The following is a 24,299-nucleotide window of genomic DNA, read 5'->3' on the forward strand; positions in this document are numbered from 1 at the left end:
AACGAAAATTGACTTCCTTTTATAGCCATTTTCAGCAAGAAACGTGTCTGTTCAGAGAAATCTGTTCAGACCTGTTTTATCCAGAAAGTTGTGTCTTTTGAAATAAATAACAACTTTTCAGAAAAATGTGTCTGTTAGGAAAATAACGGCTTTTCGGAAAGTAACGACTTTTCGGAAAGACTAACAACTTTTCGGAATGTTACCGTTACCCGCAAATTTATAAGAGATAATATTAACAGGATTTATTTGATTTAACAAAATCTGATTGATAAATTTTTTGGCTTTTCGGAAAGTAACGACTTTTCGGAAAGAGTAACAACTTTTCGGAATGTTACCGTTACCCGTAAATTTATAAGAGAGTTCGCTTTGCCAGTCCATGAATATGCCGCACCCAGCAGTTCGAGGAGTTGGCCAGATACGGGTCGAAGCCCTAATATTAACAGGATTTATTTGATTTAACAAAAACTGATTAAATAAATTTTGTCCAAAAAATTTATCAATCACATCATTTGTCAAAGCCGAAGCCGAGCGAGCGACGACGACGACGCGAGGGGGCATCTTCTTCTTAAACTCTTTAAGAAATAATGGAAGTGTTTTCTTATATAAGGACAACAATTTCCCTTTCTTTTGCCGATATGAGAGAAATGACTTTTCATTTGCACTTTGCAAATGACTTTTCATTTTCCCTCCAAAATAGTTCACTCACTTTTCATATTCTCTCTTTTCTTTTTCCATTCACACTTGCTAAATCCAATATGATTTGTGCTTGAGATGGATTGGTTTTGATCTATAATTAAATTTATTTTTCATAATTCATTTTGAACAAATTATTTGTTTGTTCAGATGACTCTTTCTTGAAAAGTCATTTCTTCGATTCTACTAAATACAAAGCATTCTTAGAAGTAACAAATTTAATTGTATATATATATTTTAAGCTTTATTATATTTTTGATAGAACTACATGTAATAACTCTCGGATGGTTTATTGTCCTTTAAAAAATATACATACAATAACTATTGCAAGATAATAATCTTTCACGCCTCAGAACTCTAATTTCTCTATTATTTTACTTCTAACCGTTCCTATTAAAACCCAAGGAAAAGTGGAAAACACCCTATTATGGGAAAGTGTATAAATAGGTGTTTGGAGGATCACTATTAAAAGCATCTTATACTTCCTCTATTCGGTATTGTTTATCATATTGCGTTTTTTGAAAGTCAATTTGATTATTTTTCAAAGTTTAAATTAGATCACATTAATTTGATATTTTAAACAAAAAAATTAGATATTCTAAAACTATATGAAAGTACTATAAATTACAATTTTTTGCATATTAATATGATAAAAAATACATCTTAAAATTTTAATCATAATTTTTATTGTTTAATTCTAAAAATACCAAATAGAGGGAATACAAAATATGTTAAAGCAAATTCAGGCTTATAATATTAAAATAAAAAATCCTAGGTTGAAGTTACATAATATCATATCTTTTAAATTGTTCATTTCAATCTTGATTAAATGTATTCCTTTTATTTTAGTTTTCCTAACCACTCATAAGAGTTTTCTTTTTAATTCATTAATAACTCAAAATTTATAAAAAATTAAAAATCATTTAACATGAGGTATAAGGTATAAAAATTTAAAGAATAAAATATATAATTATTTTATATTACGTATTTAACGGAGTTATTTATTCACTATCTATTTCAAAATAATTCAAATGTAAAATAGTTTATTCATGACTAAACGACCTGCAGTTCCTTTGGGCTGTACTGTGGACGCTTTAGTAGTAAAATAATAAAATGAAGTGTTTAATTTGGTCTCGGCCTTAAACGAAACACAACAAAGCCACCACAGATCTCTTGGCCGAGAAATAACAGAAGAAATCCCCTTTACAAACTGTAGTAGCAGAATTAGGAGGGGGAAAAAGTCTGCGTGTTTGATAGGGAAAAAGGAGCTCTCCACCTTCTCCTCGGTCTCTCCGTCGCATTTTCTATTTATCAAATTTGTCTTTTTCATACTTCTTTTTACCTGTACAAGTTGATTGGAGGAGGAATTTGGGTGGTTTTCTTCACCGATCTCTTCTCCAAGAAATGTCGGCTATTTCGAATTTCACGGCGTGCCGGCGTTTCCAAAATGGAGCTGCATTAACAAAAGACTCACCTGGGGTTGGTTTGATTACTAACAAGTTTCTGACGACCAAGATTTCTACGCCATTCCACAAGGTAAGTAATTTGTTTTCACCAAATTTGGACTAATGGGTAACCGGTATATTACTGGAACCATTACTCCTTCGTTATAAACGATGTTAACATTAAAAAGTTTCAATTTTTATGCTTTTTTGGTATCTTGCTTACGTGTTTTAGCTTTTATTAATGAACTATGTCCCAATTCTAAACTAGTTGAGGTCTATATAAGCTAGTTGGTGTCTTTCTTTCCTTTTGTAGCATTATTAATGAACAATGTTGCAATTCTAAACTAGTTGAAGTCTATATATGTCTGCTCTATTGGGGCCTGTGGAAGATCATTCATAGTAGTTTGATTATATGTAGGCTGGCTGTTTATGTTTTTCCATAGGAATGCAAATGCTATGTGAATACCCTGGACTTTTCCTGGTTTTAGTGTGATATCTTAGAATTTGGCGGCACGTTTCTTGCTTAAGCTGCTGGTCCATTTCAGAGTTATTTTACTATTTGTGCTATTCTGTAGTTTTGTATGATGTTTTGTAGAAGTGACTGGAATAGTCTCAGACTGTCAAATAATGACATGTTTATTCTATCTCTCGAGCACATGTGTGAATTCGGTGACTCTGGTTTCTTGCTCATATTTCTCGATCATCTGCGTGAGTGAAAAGCAGCTACCCACTCTAGTCGTGCTTTTCTTCTTCATAGCATAGAAGCTTTAAATGGAAATTTCTTTTACTTCCATATTAATGACTGAGGTCATTAAGTTCGATTGTTTCTATGCTCTAGTGATAATTTTCTCGTCTTGTTTTTAGTTTTTTTGTTACTCCCTCCATTTCAAACTAAGTGGTGTTTTTACCTTTTCATTTGTTTCAAAATAAGTAAAAACACATCTTACTTTCTAGTAATGAGTAGTTTTCTTAAGGGGCGTGCCCAAGCTAAAAACACCACTTATTTTGAAATGGAGGGAGTAATAATTTAGAATTTTACGCGGTGATTTAAATTTTATAAGTGATCCGATTTAAAATAATGAATGGCTTTGCATATTCTAAGGGCTGTTGTGGTCACTTTGCTCTGCTCAGGTGTCTCTTGTTTATTCAAAAAGGACGTTTAAAGTTTCAAATATAAGAATGGCAATGGTAGATGAGAAACTTTCCAGCGGGAAGGTTGTTGTGCCATCTGAAGTGCTGGTAGTGGATCTGTGCTATATCTCTTATTATTAAGTACTTATTTTGGAAAATTTGGAGTTGACGTCTCTTATACTTTTGGTAAAATTGTTGGTTCATTAATTTGTGACACTTACATCAGCACTTCTTCCTATCTCTAGAAGGATTGTACACAAACATTTGATTCCATAATGGTGCTAAATTTAGTTAACGTCATCAAACTTTTTTCTATTTGAATACAACTTTTGAAAAAGTTAGTTGACATGATAAAAGAACCTTCACAAGGTACTTGAATATTAGAGAAAGTTTATCTTGAAACTGAAGAAAGGAAGAGATAGGAAGGAAACGAGAGTGAATTTTCTCTTCTCTTGTTTGGTTGGTAGAGAAAGATTTGAGGATCATGGAGTATGGCAAGATCTTTTCCAAATTGGTGGCACGAAGCTATGTTCTCTTTTTCTTCCTAACAATAGAAAGGAAGTGACGGCTTTTTCTCTAAATTTTCTATCGTATTTTCTCTTTCCTTTCTCTGTTCCAAGCAAACAGTTAAGAAATGATATTATTTTTTTACTTTCAATGTACACTCTTGTTTTACAGATGAAACAAAAATGATTACACTGTTTTAAGTTTTAATACTTCTATACAAAAGTTATTTACGTTAGTTCAATGGATATCTAAAATCTAGAGGAAGGTAAATTATCAAAAAGTTTAAAAGTAAAAGTTGAAGGAAAATATATATCTGTTTTCAGTTTCAAAAAAAAAGGGAGGTATATCTGTTTCTTTCACAAACTACTTAGTATTAAAGTAGTAATTGTTATTCGCTATAAATGTAGCTATTGAAGAGTGTGACTACCAAAGTTGTTTGATGTGCAACTGAATCAATCTACTACTGATGAGATAATTTTTCTATGCAGGCATATGAGCTCGTTCAAGGAGCAAAAGTAAGTCTCTTTTTTGAGTTGAAATGTAACTAATTTATGTTTGCTATGCTTTTTCTTTTTCCTTTCCCTCCTCTTTATTTTTGTTCACATTTGTATTTATTTTGAAGTATGCATGTGGGATATATCTGTTCGGAAATTACTTTACAGCTGAACAGTAACCTAAGTGTTTGAGTTGGGATGAAGTGTATAGATGGTGATATTCTGACTGTTCTGGGCCACGTCAAATTATAGTAGAAAAATCTGAAAAGGATTGCTTTAATCTAGTGGATACGGAGTGCAGTCTAGTCCTAGACCTATTTTTCATTTTAGATTTTTGTTTTGTTTTTCCTTTTCTTTTTCTTGTCCAATACGGACTATACAGTGAATCAGATCCCCGGTCAGGAAAAGAAGCATATCTTTTCATGAAAAACTCTTGTTCGAGTGCTGCTACCTCTGGTTGGTGGAATATATATATAAAATTAGACACTTATCTATTGCGTGTCATACGCTTTTTGGTTACTGCTTTGTTAGTGAAAGGACACCTTAAATGGGTATTGTTTCGTGTCACAATATAACTGTTTGAGTTCATCTGAGAAGCAACTATGTGGTATATGATTTTAGTTGTATGATTTTAATCTAATGAAAGCCAACCACTATATACATATTTCAATCAATCAATAACCTTAATTACAATCTAATTGAGGTCGACTTTGTGAGTCATCTTTATACGTCCCTTACTATTCTAGCACATTTCGATTTTCATTCCAAAGTATTGGTAAATATTTGTCTGTCTCACAGCACTGACTCTCATATGGGACAATAAGGCTCTTTTTTTCCATCTATAATACTTGGGCACATCTTATTCCATGATGTTAGTTATAGGTTGTCTCCTAGGGCTAGTTAAGAGGTTTCCTAGATCCATTCTTATCTCTAATATGCGAGTTATTGCATAGGAGCGGGGTTTTTACCCTGTGTGTACCCAAAGGTAGCGGCTGCGGGTTTCCCTTGTCATAAGAATAATTAAAAAAACTCTCATCTCTACGCGGACTCCCATGTCAGATTAATGCTAAGATACTTGTACAAAGAGTGGACTAATTTGAGTGTGTCAGCTACAACAAAGGCAACAACTAAGGTTTTATCTCAACTGGTATCACCTGTATGGATTTTTTTTTTTCAATTGTCTTCTCCTCTTAGCAAAGTTCACATTGATATGCATATTTCAAATTTTAAAGTTTTTGGTGATGGGTACACATAGGAAAATGGGTTACTTTTATCATTTTGGTTGTGTTGTTTTCATTGTTGTTGTCATTGTAGCTCTTATTATGCTGCCATTGTCATTATTGTTTATTATTCCTAACGTTGTTAATTCATCCCTGTCAAGCAATTTTCAAGTATAAACTTGAAATAAAAGAAGCCCCAAGGCCTTGGTTCTAAGGCAAAGGTTGTACAACAAGGGATGTGTGATAGGTTAGCATAAAATTGAATCCTGTCCAGTGAACTAAGTATGGTGTTTAAGTAGATAGGATCCGTTATCCATTGGGTAATGTAGATGATAATATCAGAGTTAAGAAAATAAATTTATAATTGGACATACCAAATAGTTCAATGAATAACATATATTATCCTGAGACGTGGCAATGGACCTCTCATTCAATTTTTAATCATCCTCCTCTTCTTTCTTGATATAACTTTGGGGAGACATCCCCTTTTTGCTGGATATCATCATAATTATCAAATTTATGACTTCACAAAAATGTTTTCGTAGTCTTAAGGAACTAAGATTCATTATTCCAACAGATAAAGTTGTTCAAGTCTCTAGCTTTTTGCCATTTTCATAAGTTCTGTACATTCAATCATTTTTCAGTCTGCAATCTATTTACTTCACTTACTCATTAATATGCTAAATAAACTAGTAGAATTGGTATTTTCTCTAGCCCATTAAACGTTTTTTCTGCTGTTTAACACGTATATTCCATTGATAATGGGAACTTGGATGTATAGGTAAAATGGAGTTATATTATGGAGGGATCGTTGCCTGAACCACCGACTGCTGTTCTCTTGCATGGTATTCTTGGCAGCAGGAAAAACTGGGGTAATGACTCATTTAAAGATTTGTAACATTTCGGCACAACACACAAATGTCTTGTGTATTCACTGAATTCTCATGATTCTTTTGAAGTGCCTTGTTTCTCAAATTTCTTATCCTTGTTTCTCTGAGCATATATTAACATTGCACATGCAGCGCTCGGTCAAGTCTTCTTATGTAACTAGCAGTTGGAATTTTGCTTGAAACGAGAACAGTTTCAACACCAGAATGTCTAAATGAAATTGTTATCATTTCCAAAACAGTGAGGAGTTGTAGAAACTGGAAAACTAATTCATGTACCATCTAATTCCCTCAATTTTCCAAATGGCACGGAATAATTCTTTCCTTACCCATTGCGTACCTCTTTATGAAATTAATAACCCATTCCATATTTCCATCTGCACAGAGTAATGTTCTATGTCCTTAGATTTCCATCTGCACTGAGTAATATTCTATGTCCTTAGTTTTCTATCTTGATGCTCTAAATTGCACAATTGTTACACCTAGTAGCAGCTGATGCTGGTTGAGTTCAATTTGTTTCAGTTTTATTGGTGATTACTGATTAGGACCATCTTAGCTATACTTCAGAAACTCTTTCTTGGATAGGAACTTGCTTTCGTTTAGCAGAAAAGTTAAGGGAGTGTTGTGACAGAGATACTGGAAAGGAGATTCCATATTTTTTTTTCTTTTCACCCGACCATGAACCAAGTTTCATGATGCATCATGCTTATTGCTCTCTGTGAATTTTCCTTTTATCTTCAAGTACAATGGGTTTACTCAAATTCTGTTTCCCCCCTTTTGTTTTGATATCTAACTGTGTTGCAAGTTCTTCTGCAATGTACTTCAGAATCCTGATAAAGAACCTGTAGTTTGAGCCTTGAGGAAGTTCATGTTACAATAAAATGTAAAACTATTTGCTTAAGGAAAAGACTGATTTAAAAGTGTCTCTATTGCTGGAGTGCAAGGGAAATTTTACATCTTGTGGCGTAGAGGTTCTTATTTCCATAGAGAATTACTAGTTAATTGCCGACTTACTATTGCTTTAGATAGTTTTCTTTTGATTTCTATTATTTTTATTTTTCTTATTCCTCCAATCTGCTCAAACAATTTTTTCCTTCTTCAAGTTTCTTCTCGTCAACCTTTTTTCATGACAATCTCAAATTTTCAGGAAGCTTTGCTAGGAGATTGGCCCAAGAATTTCCGAAATGGCAGGTAGTAGAGATAAGCACTAATTCTTATCCCTTCTTATATACGCAATATCTTAAAGAGTTCTACATTATGTTTAACTTGTCTCAATTGGACAGGGAGTGTGTTTTGTTTATCTCTAATTTTAAAAATTATTTATAACTTTTGAAATTGATGCTCCTTTACATCTACTTATCATTTCAACTCTTATTGCATTGATTATTATTTATATAGTTCAAATTGAGGGAAGGATAAAAAATACTATAATGTATTATATAGTGTATTTCTAAATGAGCTCCTCGACATGTTTATAAGTTTGTGACAAATATTAGCCTTTTAGGTGTTTGAATAACTATCATGTTTCTAATTAATGTTAGACTAAATGATGTGAACAAATTAATTATTTTAATTAGAGATTCAAAAAATTAATATTATTTTGACTATAATGAACCTACATAAGATAGTTGATTTTTAAAGTGTTTTTGTTTGCACCCTAATTTAAGTTAGGGATCCATTTAAGATATTGAGTTAAATATTAAAATTTATTTGAATCTAATTTTGATATATATTAGAGCCTAGCTACTATGAAAGATCAAAATTTCAATGATATATAGTTCAAATTGAAATCTTTGATTGCAAAAATTAGGTTATGATGTAGCCTAATTTATGAAATTCTTACATTTTTATTCAAACTTAGTAGGTTTTAAATTTTACGTTCGGCTATAAAATTGATGCACAACAAAACTTAAACTTAAAGAAATAATTTCATTCAACTTTTAATGTAGTTATTACAAAATTATTTAACTTTGAATAAATTTTTTTTTGTATAAATCAAACATGTTTCACTACACCATCACAAGTGACTATCAAATGGTTTGAGATAATATGATATTGGATCAAGTTAATCCATGAGTAATAAATTGAATTCCTATTAGATAGCTGTAATATAAAGGTACAGTTTCCACCTTGGTGGGTGAAGACATTTTTTAGGTCTTTTTAAGGCCTAGTTTATTTTACTTATATATAAATGATTTGTTATTCAACATGTATTATAAGGTAAGCCTAAAAAAGACAGAAACAGAATAAGATGAAATAGAAGTAAATAGAATACAAGAAGTAATCCGAGTCCACAGAAATTACTGTGTGTCTTTAAGAAATTTAATTCCCTCACTGTACCCGAGGTTATGGATTAATTTCTCCCAAGATAAAACGGATTAATCCTGTTAAAAAAATAGCGGTACCTCAAATTTCTTTAACTTCAGCGAACTTCAGAACAACAACAAGTCACACAGACTCAGTCGATGGACACTTTGATTTGTTTGAGAGAAAAATTTTATGCAGAGCAGGAAAAAATTCAGTGTTTGAAACTTATTTTTACGCAATGGCAGGTAGTAGAGATAAGCACTAATTCTTATCCCTTCTTATATACGCAATATCTTAAAGAGTTCTACATTATGTTTAACTTGTCTCAATTGGACAGGGAGTGTGTTTTGTTGCATGTTGTTTACTGTTGGTTAATTCAACCCCCTTTTCTTCTATATTTTATCTGTGAAGAATGAAGAGAAAGGAAGATTTGATCTGGCATTACTACCCTTGAGGGATAGTCTTTTCTTATGTTCGTAAAGCTTGGACACATTGAAAAGCCCAAGAAGATTCTTTTCACATAACCATAGATTAGGCAATTCCCAGGCTGCTCAATTAGTGGTCACTGAAAGGGAAGGAGGTCTCAGGTTCAAATCCTAATGAAGGCAAAAAACACTTGGTGGTTTGTTTCCATCAGTCTAAGCCATGGTTGACAGGGTTACCCGTATCTGCGCTAGTAGAGATAGCAGGTACCCAGTGAATAGTTGAGGTGAGTGCACGCTGGCCCGTACACCACCGTCATTAGAAAAAAACATAATTATAGATTATATAAAAACAACACCTGAGTGTTTTTGTTGAACTTTTGGATAAGTGACATCCTCTTGTCTGTTCTTCAATTCTTTCCTGTATACTGTATTGAGCTGCTTACATTTTATCACTAAAATGATACGTCCTAAAATAATTTCATTTTGGTTGTTGGAAGACAAATATAGGAACAAATTCAATTCCAAACTTCATTGAAGTCATTAATTAACATCCTATAGAAACTCTTTTGGGAACAATAAGTTTGGAGCGTAATGATGTTGGGGCAACTTTTGTTGTAGGGGTGCTGTATTATATGTGGCTACGCGTCAAGTCCTTGCCTGAAAACAGTGCTCTATTTTTATCGATTTATTTGATCAAAAAGGTAATATTAAAACATATAGTGAAGCTTTAGAAATTAAAACAAAAACATATGAAGCTCCCAATTTTTTGGGGTTCTGATGTGCTTTATTACCCTCCTGAGAGAGGCAACTAGAAACAGATTGTGATGTATTGAACTGTTCTATGTGAGCTTGTTTGAGTTTTCCTGAATATTTTTCATTAACTCTTGGAAGATACTATTAATTGCGGTCTCATATTCTTGAACCAATATTTTCTCCTCTTTGTGGGGATGTCATCTTGAATTCATTTGCTTTTGATGCCTTTCGCCAGTTGTTGTCCTCAAAACTCACGTTCTTCTTCAACTGATTGTCGATATCTTATGATTGACTTGTTTTGATATGATATTTGGGTGATATTGTTGCGGACAGTCTTACAGTAGATTTACTTTTCTGCAGTTTCTCCTGGTGGACTTGCGGTGCCATGGTGATTCAGCATCCCTCAAAAAGAGAGGCACACATACAGTTGCATCAGCTGCTCTTGATGTCCTAAAGCTGGTATAGTTTCTTGACCATGACCTGTTGCCTTCTGCAAGTACTGTATTTTCTTGAGTGCCATTTATATGGCATCCGTATCACTAAGCTTTTTGTGGGGCAGGCATGGAAAAATTTGACAGACATTATCAGTCAGTCCTTGACTGTGCTTCTATTTGATTCTTTGAAGTTTAGAAGAGCATGACCAGTTGCATTATTCTCAAATGTATATTTTTCTTTTAATATTGATAAACATATTATCTTTCTGCAAGTAGATATGGGTCTTGCATGCACACTTGTGGATGTTTACATGTTTCATGTGGAAACATTAGCTATGGTCATGTCATCCTAGAAGCCCCCATGATTGATGTTGTTCCTTCCGTTATTGTTGAACTTTTTTGCCCTCATAGTTGACTTGCAATTCTAATTCTTTCAGTTATATATCCATTTCCTACTTCATCCCTTTTTTTGTGGGACCAGTTCTCTACTTTGTCAAGTAGACAACATTCATTATTATTGGGTTCTCCCATTACATTCCCAACTGCTTTCAAATTTTCAAAGAGGGGACTAGCTTCATCTTCAAACCCATGAAAGTGAAGCTTTCTTCATCCATCTAAAGGCATCACATCTACTGGTGGTTTTACAATGACTTGCATGGCTTTTCGTCGTCACAACAATGGGTAATGAAGTGTCAACCTTAGTGTTGACTGAATGAATCTTTGTTGATCATCGAATGATGTTCTGATTCCCATAAATTTTCACTACATGCGTTGTTTGGACTGAATCACAAGATTTCTGATTGTTAGTAATCTCTGTGCTCCCCTTGGCTTGATTGGTCAAGGCAGTTGACCTGTGCAACCTAGGTGAGAGGCCAAGATATGTGCATCATGTGATTTTTCCACATCAGCTAGGTGTCACCATCTCTTTTTGATAAGGTAAATAATTTTATCAATATTGGGAAATCCCTGCATAGAAGAAGTAGAGAAACCTACACTAAAATATGATTCTCTACAAAGTCACCCACTCATCTAAACAAACAAGAACCTATTTGTGCAACAAAAGAAACTAGAGACAAGAAGCTACTCTTCACATGTACAAAATCACCCCAACCCCTTCGAAAGCTCTCCTATCCCTCTCCCTCCGCACAACCCATATACGTCTCTGATAAGTGTCCTGGTCAACTATCTTTTGGCCCATTTGTAAATTTGCTCTATGATGCTGCATTTTATGCAGGATTATTTTTTTGACGTGACAAGGCTAGTTTAATTTGAATCAAATATGGGTCCCGCAGACCTGTCCAAGATGTCCACTCTATGTACTCTACACATGTGGTCCTTCCCTCTGTGTTTGTGTTACATTGTCGGTGACTTACATTGTTGTCTCTTATGATTCTCTTGTTTTTCTGATTTTGTGTTGGGTCAAATGGTTCCCCATTTTGCCCCTTCACTTCTTGCCTGAGATGTTAACACTATTACGGTAACACATTGCTTGGGCTCAATCTTTATTTCTTCTGTCTAGCTTGGCCAGCTCAGACTGTCTCCCCGAGTTGTAGTTGGTCACAGCTTTGGAGGAAAAGGTAACTTTTAGCTTATTACAGTGAAAAGTTACTTGGTGAATTCAATTGATATTTTGTTGTTCAGACATTGATCTTCCTTATTACTATGCAGTTGCATTGAGCATGGTTGAGCAGGTTCCAAAGCCCCTTGCACGGCCTGTTAGAGTAAGTATTCTGTATGAAGACTGTAAAAGCATGCTTGCAGTAATATCAAACACAGTTTTGGATATAGATTGGAACTTGTGAGTGGTTAAAGCAATGTTAAGAACTCAAGTTAAGGCAGTATATACCATTTGCTTCACAATTCTCTCATTTTAAATGGGTGATATCAGTAATTGGTCTTTACGCATAAGTATCCCGTAATAAAATTCTACAAGCATACTTGAGGTAATATCAAACACTGGTTCAATATATTAAACTTGTGAGTGGTTAAAACTTAAAAGTAATGTTAAAAGCTCAGTTAAGGCTATATTCCATTTGCCTTCCAGTTTTCTCGTTTACATATGATGATTTTGGTAATTGGCTTTCAGGGATGATAATTTTCTTTTCTATTGCACTTTCTTTGGTCTTGCAATCTATTTTGCCATCATGTTTTTTTTTTTTTCTTTCCACTCCAAATTCTTAGAAGTAATTCAAACTAATTGGGTCATAGGTCTGGGTTCTAGATGCCACTCCAGGAGAGGTTCGAGCTGGTGCAGATGGAGATGATCATCCAGCTGAATTGATATCATTTCTGAGTAAATTACCAAAAGAGGTAAGTCCTTCTGGTGATTTCACTTTGTATAAAAATGTCTCCATGTATGTTGCTTTACATGAACCTTAACAAACTTTGTTCTCTCTACTTGTCAACTCTCCATGATATCTTTAGTGTGTCAATATAGATGCGTGTTCATTTTAGGACTTTTGAGAAGAAATTGGGATGGGAGGTACAGTGGGTCTCTTAGTATGTTCATTCTCTGATGTGTATAGTTTAAAAGAGCAAAATAGGATTGCATTCTGGAGATAGAAAATTTCTTGTTAAGTGTGTCATGTTTCTTTTTGTACATCACTAGTATAAATATTTGATCAAAATTGTGGATGGCTGCTCCTACATATAGAGTTGAGATTTGCTTAGTTATTGTAAACAATAGCTATCTCCCTCTTTGATAATAAATGTTTCACCTGTCCAAAAAGAATTCGCGAGAACTACTTTAGGTTTAAGGTATGATTGATATTTAACGTAATATGCTTACAATGACAAAGTAGTTTTTGGTGGGAAAAGCGTGTCCATTAGTTTGGAAGTAGAAGCTGAATGTGTCGGAGCAATGGAGAACAAGCCTTTCTCCTTCATATTTACCTTGCTTTTGACTAATTCTTCTGTTCTTGCATGTATATATTGTTTGACACTACTCTTGGTTTATAACTTGAAATAGCTTACAGTATTGTGTTGAAACTTTATTAGCCTAGGCTATACAATTCACTCACTCAACTGTTGGTTCTCCTTCTCATCTCTCTCTCGTTCTGTCTTTATTCTTTTACTGATATATTCACATAATCTGTATTGACATCAATTCTTTTTATGAATAATATTTTTCAAGGAAGGTCTCTTCAAAACGAGATATTGTGGATGCTCTTATACAAGAAGGTTTTTCCAGGGATGTAGCACAGGTATCCCCTGGCCTCTCATATTTTTCTTTCTAGGAATTCTGAAAGGTTAAACACTTAAACTTCAACTTTGCAAAACTTAAATTGCTGTATAAGCGAAGACATTTTTCTGCATGTAGTGAGGCACTGAGCTTGATATTGAGTAACTGAGGAATGAGATCACTGAAGTTCGTTAGAAACATTATCAATGTACTTCTTTAAGTTGTTGTAATTTGTTCCACTCTTCTCAGTGCATGGAGAGTGAGCCAGTATATATCTCTTGACTACTGTGGAAGAAAAAGAGAATGATGATCTAGTAGGCCTACCAAGGATAAGTTGTCCAAAACAAAAACGGAAAAGAACCGTACCACAATAGTGACACTCCCCAGTCTCTCTTAGCATCTTGTAATGGACCTATAGCCTTAGTATGAAAGGCAGGAGAATACCCTATCTCGAACGCCTCTGACATGTCTACCTGGGTCCTGGAAAGATATATGTGATATGCCCACCGGAAACAATTGCCAACTTTGGGGAGAAACTTCTAATTTTACAATATCTTAAGCCCCTTAGTCAACTCTAACCAATATAAGTCCTTTATAGTAGCAATCAATCTCTTCCACCTTTCCTTTCTAAAGAGAGCTTATAGAAAAACATTGGGAGTCTTGTTTTTCCATATGATTTATTGGAAATGATGTTCTTGAATTTTGTTGGTTAGAATAGGAGACAATGTTTCACTCTCCACCATTCAAAATTTAAACAGTCTTTACTAGAAGCTGGATTCAGAAGTTAGAGCGCACGGGTTCAGAATTCTTGTGCACCTATTATTCCTCTAATGCAGCTAGTTTGATTCTTTTTTTAATAATACACATAGGGGTCGTTTGGTATGCTGAACAAGCATAGATAGTAAAAGAATAAAAAATTAATACTGCCTTATCCCTTGTTTGGTTACTAGTCCTAAGATAAGTTATACCATAATTAGTAATTATACCGAGATAAGTTAGCCGGTGGGCGGAATAATAGTACCGGAAATAGTTATCCCTCGATAAAACAATGAAAATGACAAAAATACTCCTGAGGTCCCTCCAACCCTTTTTCTGCATAATAACGTGGTGGGTATTTTTGTAAACAAACAATGTTTCTTATAAAGTATGCAATGTATGTTATTTTTAATACAACAAACTAAACAGTCAATAAGAAATAGTACCAAGATAATTAATCACATCATCACTAATCCCAACATAACTTGTCTACGAACCAAATGACCCATAGTCTCTATTCCTTTTCACTTAACATATTAGGCCAGAGCTAGGCATAGCGGATTTCACCAAAATTACTGCATCTACACTAGATATGCCTGTCTTCACTGCTCAAAGTGGATGACCTCATCACGCAAGCATTTAACACTATTTAGTTGGTGCAAGAAAAGGTTTGAATAGAATAGGGGAATTCAGTCGAGGGAAATGCATTTAACACTAGTGCACGGTCCGAAACTTAGTGGATGCCTGACCCTCTATCCTGTCTCCACTTAAATATCAAACTTTTGTCCGTGGCCGCGTTCAAAATTGCAAAGCAAGTAGCATGTAATTGTTTGTAAAATAGATTTAGTAAAGGAGTATATCATGCAGTATGTCTGACTAAAAGTTCATCTATAAAGGCCATCATTCCATCAAACATTGTTCATTACCATATTTCTAACTGTAAATTTGCTTGCACATGAGACACGAGTTGGCCCAGTTCTCATTTTTTTTTCCAACTGATGTCTGACAGTTACCTTTGTAAATTTTGCAGTGGGTGGTAACTAACCTTCGTCAAACCAACACTGCTGGTTCATCTCCTTCACCTTTGTCATGGGTGTTTGATCTCAAAGGTATTGCTGAAATGTATCAATCATATGAAGAAACAAATCTGTGGTAGGTTGCTCATGTCTGTTTTAAGTTGCAGATTTTTGTATGATCATTCTTTCGGTTTCTTTTTCATTCCTTAACTGTTACAAGCGTGTACCAGTTGTCCAATACTGGCGTAGCCTGGACATGTACTAATAGTGGTTCAACAAATCACAAGCATGCACACACTCTTTATCTTGTTGCTATAAATTAAATCAAAAGATTTTAGAAAAAAACATGGAAATCTTGATAAGTTGCAGGATATATTATGACTAGTTTAAATTTCAACGTTAATATAAGAATAGCAAGACGATCAGGAGTTTTTCTTCTAGGGGCAATGTACTGGGGGACTGGTTGCTCAGCTCAATGCTAGCACGGCTATAGAAAAAAAAACTAAAAGGGAAGTGGAATATCTGGTATTATTGGAGCCTTAAAAAGTATTACGTATTGACATGCTAAGAATAAATGTGCACTGTAATAACTTATTTTATTCATATGATAATGAATGTGTGGCTTTTGCGAGGACTAAATTGAAGTTGGTTAAATACTTAAATTGTAGGTGAGTATATCAATGGTCTATTTCATATCTTTTTTGTGTTTGTCACCAAGCTTCTAGTGGATCAAATCCATGGCTCATTCCCCCCAAAAAGGAGGGAATACTAATTGCAAGATCTTCTTGCAGGAAAATTGTGGAGGATGTTCCTCGGGGCGTGCATGTTAACTTTTTGAAAGCAGAAAGAAGTCTGCATAGATGGGCTCTTGAGGATATTAGAAGAATCCATGTTGCTGAGGAACAGGCTGTAGAGGAAGGAGGTGGAGTCGAAATGCATGTCCTCGAAGATGCAGGTCATTGGGTAGGTTGTTTCTTTCCTACACATTTCTTTCTTCTGTATATATATATTTTGTTAGTTCTCAAGACGCGAAGTGTTTTTATTTTAAAATGTGCATGAGAGTTGGAAGCTGATAATTTATCATTCTTCCTCCCTTTCAAATCATGTACCGTAGTTTGACTACGTTTGGAGTTTAGGAAAGAAATTTCTCTGGCTATAAAAGCATGTCATTTAGAGTAAAAGTTAAACTGTCTCCAAATATAGAAAGGTGTCATTCTTCTTTGTATGGACTAATAAGGAAATAATGCCAAAGAAAATGGAATGGAGGGGATTACCTAGGTCGACTAGAGTTCTTAAAATACCCGATGAATTGTGTCTCGGGAACTGATGGCCTCATCATTCCTTCTCGTGTTGGACTATCTACCCTCTTCTCCCAAACTGATATACAAAGAATAGTTAATCTGGTTGAATCCGAAAAAACAACTTTACCTTATTAATGCTATCATATTCTGCATCTTTGGCTTCCCATTGTATGGCGATGAACTATGTCAAGCAGAGCTTCTAGGAAGACAATTATAATTCTGATTTCTGACAGACAACAATGAACTTAGGGTACATGTTACTTGCTGTTTACATAAATTGTACAATCATGCATCGCTTGATCATTTATCCTAATGCGAAGTAAGTATCTTTTTTCCAGGTACATGCTGATAACCCAGATGGGCTATTCAAGATCCTTTCATTTTCCTTCCAAGGATTTTAGGCTCAAGGAATTCTGGCATTGGTCATATGACATGAATATAGGTTGTGAACCCCTTGCAACCTATAGGATTGCAGAAAGATCCAATTCTTTTTGTAGTATATTGTATATCATCTCATTCATTATGATTTGCTCGTTCTAGAATGTGATGTGCAGAAATTAGTTTGGTGAGGCTATTTCAGCTGTAAAGCTGAGTACACGATACAGAATTGTGCAAAGAACTTATTTACCAGCTATGTCCTGTTGGATCATTAAACACCAACTTTACTGGATAATGTAAGCTCATTTATCTTCTTCAAATGAATATGATTCTACCAGTTCATACATCAATGACATTCAGGAAACCAGGCATCACCTACCTATTGCAAATCATTTGTCTGATATGGATATAAGGGCATCTAGTAGCTGGTTTGAAGGGGCGAAAGACTAATCGAACCATCTACTAGTGAAGCTTGCGTGCGAGTTCTATCAGGTAAAGCAAATGATTAGAGGTCTTGATGGTGCAACACTCTTCACTATTCTCAAACTTGAAATAGGTAGGATGGCGTGGCCACACATATCCGTTAATAAGTAAGAACTCGAGGGTTCCAACAAGCTACTGCTACAGCCTACAATCATTGCTTTTCATTGAAAGATTATGTGACTGAAATAATTACCTGTGTATATACATTGAAATCAGAATCACTCATGAACGTGATTGAACTCTTTGGCTTTTAAAGAACAGAGAAATGAACTTCCCAAATATTTTCCCATCGAAAAACCAAACCCAAGCATTCTTAAACAAGCCAAGTACAACTTTTTATTGAGCCGAATGTTTGTTGCATCTTGTGAACTCTTACAATGATATCCACAAAATCTTGACTAAAGAAAAAACACAACCACGTCAAATTAAAGTGATAACTTGACCTACTACCTTCAGTCCTGCTGAACCGGAACAGGCCCCATACGTCTCCGAGGAGAAGCGGATGGATGCTGAGGAGAGGATGAACCAGAAAGAGGCTGTCTTCGAGGAGATGACGACTCTGAGGAAGGCTGTCGTGGAGGAGAGGATGTCTCAGGAATAGGCTGCATCCGAGGAGAGGATGACTCGAGAAGAGGCCTTCCGGTGCCAATGAGGGAAGTTTTCCTGACACTTTGGTTTGAAAGTAACAGCCGAAACGTCCATTGGAGAACATTTGGTGTGAATACTCTATAGAGAAGGAAAATGTCGTACCAACTCGGATATTTCACGTATGGATCTCCTCGGCATGCCCCTGATACAATCAACTTTGCAAAGTCCTCCACTGAACTTCCAGATGCATGAACCTTGAATGAGAATGCAAGTAAGAACTTTAATTGCACTGGAGATAAAACATTACCAAGAGTTCCAAGAAAACCAGAAATTAAAGGTTAATGAAATCCATGATAAATGAGAAAGACAAATGCAGGTTATACGATCTTGCCCGATTCTTAAAAGTAATAACCCTGTGTACGGTTAAGTACTCAGTTCATTCTAATTAGGACCGACCAATACAGCCGGTTAAACTTCAATATCAACATCTTCATTCTGTCAATACTAGTACACAATCTTGGGCAAGTAACACAAATTTGCTCGGAATAGGGAGACTTACTTCTCTTTCTTCCTTCCACTGCATCTCAGCACCTTCCTCTAGCATGAATCTTCCACCTGTCATTTCAGTCCCAATCCATCCGTGTGTCGCTATTGTGACCCCTACGTCACCGTCCACCTCGAATCTCAAGGTCTCATAAAAATTTACAAGTGCTGCTTTCGCTGCCTATATTATAATACGACACACAAATTATCATCTCTCGAAGGGAAAATGCAACAAAAGAACCACTTGGGGACAAATGAAATAGGGGGCTGACGAAGAAATATTGAGTAATTCAATTCTCAAACTGGACGAATTCTATTTAAAGGAATAGATAGCAATGGTCAGAATCACTTACTGCATATAAGCTCATCCTTGGCAAGGGCAACCAACTCTCTACTGAAGCATTGACTATGACTCGGCCTCTGCTTTGTCGCAGGTAAGGTAGTGCAACATAGGTAGGATACACATTTCCCCAAAAATTGATATCCTGAAATGGACAATATTCAGACATTTACAAATTTGAAAGGTTTTGGGAGTAAAATGTTGTTGTACCCCTGCAACAAGATACTTAGAGAAAAATCATTCTACCAATACATTCCCGTCAAAGCTAAATATAAATAATTGTGAATGATTCTGAGTAAAAGCTCCACATACCATCAAAATGGGGAAGACATTTGTATCTGTGGCTTCTTCTAGGTAGAAGGTATGACCCAAACTTGCTGTATTTACAAGATGATCCACTGAAAATAGGGAAATGAACGGAGATTGTCGTCAGAATTAAATTCAGACAACCTTTTGGTTACTAGGTGCTATTCTACGAGATTGAAACATGCCAAGCTATACATGCTACTATATCCATCCGAATAAGTGCTTTACAAATATCAATTGACAAATGCAATCAGAAGCAAATTCATCCGTCTCTAGAACATAACTTGGAGACTGAAACTAAATAACAAGTTATGTAAGTTTCAACTTTTTGTTTTTTCAAAATAGTTGTAACATCTTATTGTGTTTCCTAGACAAATAGTTGTATTTGCTTAATGAGAAATGAAATAGGACATAATATTCTCTCGATAGTAGTAGCACTCAGTAACATCAATGTCACTGTAAAACTCGATGCTAGAAAGTTCAAGAAAACATTCTTAGCTAGAACAGACTACGTAACTACCTCGCCAAATGGGACTTAAATTATCTCTACTTTGGTCGTTTGATGAAACTTACCTATGCTATAGTCTGTGCGTACTAAAAACATGAAAAGGAATCAACAGAGAATATCATATCATTTCACTAACAGTGAGATGTTTGACTAAAGCATATGTAGGTACTCGCTCTTGATAATTTTCTATTACTCAAATGGTCACATTTTAACATTTTGGTTCGACGTACGCATTGTTGGGAGGGACTGCAAGTGTCCACTGCTGTCTCATTTCAATGAGAGAAGAGGTGTTAAACTACATACTTTTAACACTATTTACAACGTAAAACTGGAGGTACAACAAGTGATATATCAATCAAATTGCTTACCACGCCCGTATAAGTTTACGGTCTCAGTAATGAATCTCCTACAATCAGCTTCCTTGACAACATCTGCAGCTGTTATGACAACACTTTTTGCACCTAATGCCCTCGCGTTCTCGCTAATTCCCCAGAGTCTGGTTTCTCTTCGTGCAACCAGAACCAGATGAGCTTTCTTCTTTGCATATTCATATGCAATTTGCTAATTTTACAGAGCAAAACCAAGTATTTGTCACTTTTCATGCACAAACAACAAATAGTAAATTTGGGCTTCTTTAATTTCAAACTAAAAATTCTGTCTTTGTAACTCCAAAAACTCAAATTCCACCAAAAAACTTAAGAATAGTTCTATCCATTGCATGCTTAGGAATTTCTCCTCTAGAAAAGAAATGAGTGTTGCCCAAAATATAATAAACCATTTTTTCATCGAAATCTGAGTAAATCAAAACAACTAGACATTTAATTTTCAAGTTCTAAAAACTGATCCAAACCAATTTTTTGGTTTTTTTTTCACTCAGTTTTTTCAGATGCCCAAACACAATTTTCAAATTTCGACTTAAAAATCTATGGCCAAACTGGAACCGAGTCTAAATAAGGTATAGCTCTTCTTTTTTTTTACCTCTCCAATACCAGAAGAAGCTCCAGTGATGATGACGATTTTGTCCTCCATGTCTTCACCAAAGAAAGAGTTGTACATCCTCTCACAAGTGTTGATGAAATACAAAGCAGGCCATGAAAAAGCCAACATAACCAAACTTGCTGGTGGCACCACAAAATTAAGCACTGAATTCACCAAATCCATCATTTTTTTTTTGAGAAAAACAGAGCAGAAGGGTGTCCTAATAATTTGTTGTTGATTTTTGGGTATATTATATGTGTTGAGTAGATAGAGTTGAGTATAATAACAACATGCATGAAGTTGAACACGTGCTTTAAGGATTTGGTGACGAATGGAAGGGACTTGTTTTTGGAAGTTAATGCATGAGATCACAACAGTCATTATCTGTTTTTGAGTTATATTACTTTATTTTTTATTTCTTTTTTTGCTTTAGAAGAAAAAAAAAGGTTAAAAATACCTCTTTTATATATATAAAAAAATCACAAGGCAAAAGAAAAATCCGCAAGATATTAAGTTTAGTTAAAATTATTATCCTGAACATAAGTTTGATGATATTACGTTTCAAATAAAAGTTTAATAATATAAGTTATACTCTTATGACCAAAACACAATTTATTTTCCAGGTATAAGTAAAGTAACACAAATTATACCTACACATAAGAGAAATTAAGCTTAAGGCACAAGTTATGCCCAAACAGAAGTTTAGTGGCCTAATATAAGTTGTGTTATATGACATAAGTTTAGTAATACAGGAACTTTCATATATAGTAACTCAAAAATAGATTAATTATATTTTATAACTAAAATTTGCTGATTACGATTCGTAGATACATGTTATAGGGAGGAGAGGGGCGAGCGAGACTGGGAGAAGGAGGAGAGAGGCGATCGAAAGAGTAGAAGAGAGGTGAATTATATATGTATATCAGTTAGATTATTGTATATTATACATATGTATTTATATATTTCAGCGAGAGAGATTGGAAGAGGAGAGACGAGTGAGATTGAAAAAAGGATGAGATAGGCGAGCGAGAGAGGACAATAATTATACTCCCTCTGTTCCATTTTATGTGACACTTTTCGCATTTCGAGATTCAAACAAGTGTATCTTTGACTGTAACTTTTTCATAGATCCTTTTATTATTTTGAATCATCAATTATTGCGACTTATACTACTCTTTAGGTAGTTTACAAATATATAAAATTCATTTCAAAAAAATTGAAAATTTCATATGCAAATGTCCGGTCAAAGTTAAAATGTTTGACTCTCGAAAAATGAAAAGTGTCACATTAAAATGAGACAGAGGAATCGTATTATATCATCATAATTACTTTCCTTAAGTACTCCAGGTTAAGATATATACCCTCTTAAGATAGACCGATTTACTTCATTAGAATAGTTCCGCTAGATTTTGAACTCACTCAAAGACAATAAATCACACAAAAATTTAAAAAATGTAAGAAGAGGAAGAGTTGAAGATTATAAATATTGTGGTTGAAAAATGAGAGAGAACCCTTCTATTTATAGTTAACAAAGGGTAGTATGAACAAGTATTTTTCGTGTCTTATCTAAAAAATCATGACCTTAGCCCAACCGTGAACCTTTCACGACGGCCTAAACGACCCATGAAAGGGTTGATGACCCGTTTAAAGGAAAGAAAGTGGCCGTTTAGGCAACCCAAAATTTAGCCCCCAACTTTACGATTCCATTCACGGACTATGAAGGGCTAAACAATCCGTGAAAGCTCCCTTACAGGTCTCCCATAAGCTTTTTGAGTCGGGGCTATTATACTCATTTTCTATGCGTCTAGTACCAAAGCTATGTTGTTTTAACCCCTATAATAAGCCCTATATACGTATTTTAAGTCCTAAAACTACACATTCTAAAATCATTCTCCTTAATCCCGAATTTCCTCCAAGTTCTTCCCCAAAGTTCTCTTTAAAGCTAAGAAAGAACAAGTTAGGGTTTCACTTCAAGGTCTTCGATTCATCATAGCACTTGGGTCTTAATTACTAAGGTATGTTAGTATTCACCTATGAAGTCCTTTTCTCCATAGGTTTCCCAAGATCTTCCAATTTTACAAGTTCACTTCTCAATCCAAAGTTAGGATTTTATTCAAAGTCTTCATGTGTTCTTCTCAATTATAATTTAATTAATTGTTTTCTATCTTTTATGCATGAATTGAAGTATTTACATGATTTTGAGTTGAATGCATATGAACTCATTCATGATTCTTGATTTTAGACTATGAACACATGATGAAGCTGACGAGCACAAACACACTATAACACTATAAGTTTAGTGCTTTGTTAGTCAAAGATGGTATAGTATAAAAATCGTTTCCACTGGAATTGGTACAAATAATAATTCAATTAAATCTTTCTAACTATTATTCAGGTGATCAAAAGAAAAGAGTTGATTGTGGTGATGAACGACTTTTATAGACTAAATGATAATTAAAATTAATTGGTAAAGATTGATATCAATATTAAAGATAGGGTACGGTAAAAACCTAAACATGTGCATAATGATAGTTGAGATTTGACTAAATTCATTTATCACACCTAAAGTTCTATCAATTCTCTCGAATTCAATACCTTATTAGAGTATATGTTGAATTTCTAAAAAGGTCAACAATATTATTTTATTGTTGTTTTAAATATATTTTTTTTCTTCTATAAATTTTGATAGAGTAACTAAGAAACAATAATGAGAAGTGGTGAATGTTTGACCTCAGACAAGTAGATTGTCTCTAAAAAAAATTATTTATGTTGTTATGGTGTATATTTTTAACAGTCTTTAACTTATTATAAAAATTATTGATGAAAAGGTGATAATATAAATGATGAAAGATAGAAATAACTAATGTAATATAACTACGAGGATTTATTGTATTATAATTAAAGAATGTAAAAGAGTGTGAATAACGTTTGTAATAATTAGTAATAACTAAGAGAATATGTAATGTTATAGCTAAATAATTAAGGTGCAATAGTTGAATTTGTAATAAATTTTGATTAATTATACTATTCTTTTTATTATAGTTATTAGATTTTAATTTAGGAAAAATTGTACAAAATAGCAAATTATTAACTCAAATTAAATGTTATATCCAAAGTTTTATTTAATTCTAATCCATAGCAAATAGTTTGCCACTCACCTATCTCCCTATAAATCTCGCTTGCCACTCTTCCTGATCTCACCCGCCACTCTCCCTCACCTCTCTCACTTAATACAAACACAAATGTATGAATTGTGTTTGTGTTTGTATAAAGTAAGAGAAAACTGTATATACACATGCAAATACATATATCTCGTCCTATACACCTATAATTATACAATACAAATCTTCCCCTGCTTAGTTCTCTTTTACCTTTTCCGCTTTATACAAAATACAATATATAATTTTCGTTTGTATAAAGCGAGAAAGAGATTTATATACAAATCTATCTGTATACAAAAATATAATTACATATACATATACATATTTATATGTAAATACATATAATACACATATACATATACGACTGAAAATCACAACAAAAAATCATATATATAAAAATACAGTTTTATATATATATATATATATATATATATATATATATATATAAGTATACCAAAATATAC

At 34.1% G+C, this 24,299-nt stretch overlaps 2 protein-coding genes across 3 annotated transcripts; one reads left to right on the top strand and one right to left on the bottom strand.

The window, feature by feature from the left end:
- The first annotated feature begins 1,808 nt into the window (after positions 1-1,808).
- On the top strand, positions 1,809-17,278 carry LOC107021124 (protein ABHD11). Of its 2 annotated transcripts, XM_015221723.2 has the most exons (13): positions 1,812-2,229; positions 3,270-3,377; positions 4,265-4,291; positions 6,272-6,362; positions 7,525-7,568; positions 10,223-10,321; positions 11,816-11,873; positions 11,965-12,017; positions 12,505-12,606; positions 13,434-13,499; positions 15,264-15,385; positions 16,041-16,212; positions 16,889-17,278. In XM_015221723.2, exons 1-13 carry the CDS (start codon positions 2,098-2,100, stop codon positions 16,949-16,951), a joined length of 1,137 nt encoding a protein of 378 aa, XP_015077209.1. In that variant the 5' UTR covers positions 1,812-2,097; the 3' UTR covers positions 16,952-17,278. The 2 variants fall into 2 exon arrangements, with proteins under 2 accessions (XP_015077210.1, XP_015077209.1); XM_015221724.2 differs by lacking the exon at positions 3,270-3,377 and having other exon boundaries at positions 1,809-2,229.
- A 272-nt stretch (positions 17,279-17,550) lies between these two features.
- On the bottom strand, positions 17,551-20,887 carry LOC107022750 (11-beta-hydroxysteroid dehydrogenase-like 5). Its single transcript, XM_015223341.2, has 6 exons — positions 20,675-20,887; positions 20,065-20,257; positions 19,195-19,280; positions 18,896-19,027; positions 18,559-18,723; positions 17,551-18,253 (listed from the first exon to the last, which is right to left on the bottom strand). Exons 1-6 carry the CDS (start codon positions 20,858-20,860, stop codon positions 17,864-17,866), a joined length of 1,152 nt encoding a protein of 383 aa, XP_015078827.1. The 5' UTR covers positions 20,861-20,887; the 3' UTR covers positions 17,551-17,863.
- Between the last annotated feature and the right edge of the window lie 3,412 nt (positions 20,888-24,299).

Source organism: Solanum pennellii, chromosome 6, assembly GCF_001406875.1.
Source record: "Solanum pennellii chromosome 6, SPENNV200".
Taxonomy (NCBI): Eukaryota; Viridiplantae; Streptophyta; class Magnoliopsida; order Solanales; family Solanaceae; genus Solanum; species Solanum pennellii.

Excerpts from the sequence above, each read along its gene's own strand:
- LOC107022750 (XM_015223341.2), bottom strand. The coding sequence starts at position 20,860 with ATGATGGATTTGGTGAATTCAGTGCTTAATTTTGTGGTGCCACCAGCA. Across the intron at positions 19,281-20,064 it reads CGTAAACTTATACGGGCGTG|TGGATCATCTTGTAAATACA; the intron begins GTAAGCAATTTG and ends CCCTATTTTCAG. Across the intron at positions 18,254-18,558 it reads AGTGGAAGGAAGAAAGAGAA|GTTCATGCATCTGGAAGTTC; the intron begins GTAAGTCTCCCT and ends TTCTCATTCAAG.
- LOC107021124 (XM_015221723.2), top strand. The coding sequence starts at position 2,098 with ATGTCGGCTATTTCGAATTTCACGGCGTGCCGGCGTTTCCAAAATGGA. Across the intron at positions 2,230-3,269 it reads TTTCTACGCCATTCCACAAG|GTGTCTCTTGTTTATTCAAA; the intron begins GTAAGTAATTTG and ends TGCTCTGCTCAG. Across the intron at positions 10,322-11,815 it reads CTCTTGATGTCCTAAAGCTG|CTTGGCCAGCTCAGACTGTC; the intron begins GTATAGTTTCTT and ends TCTTCTGTCTAG.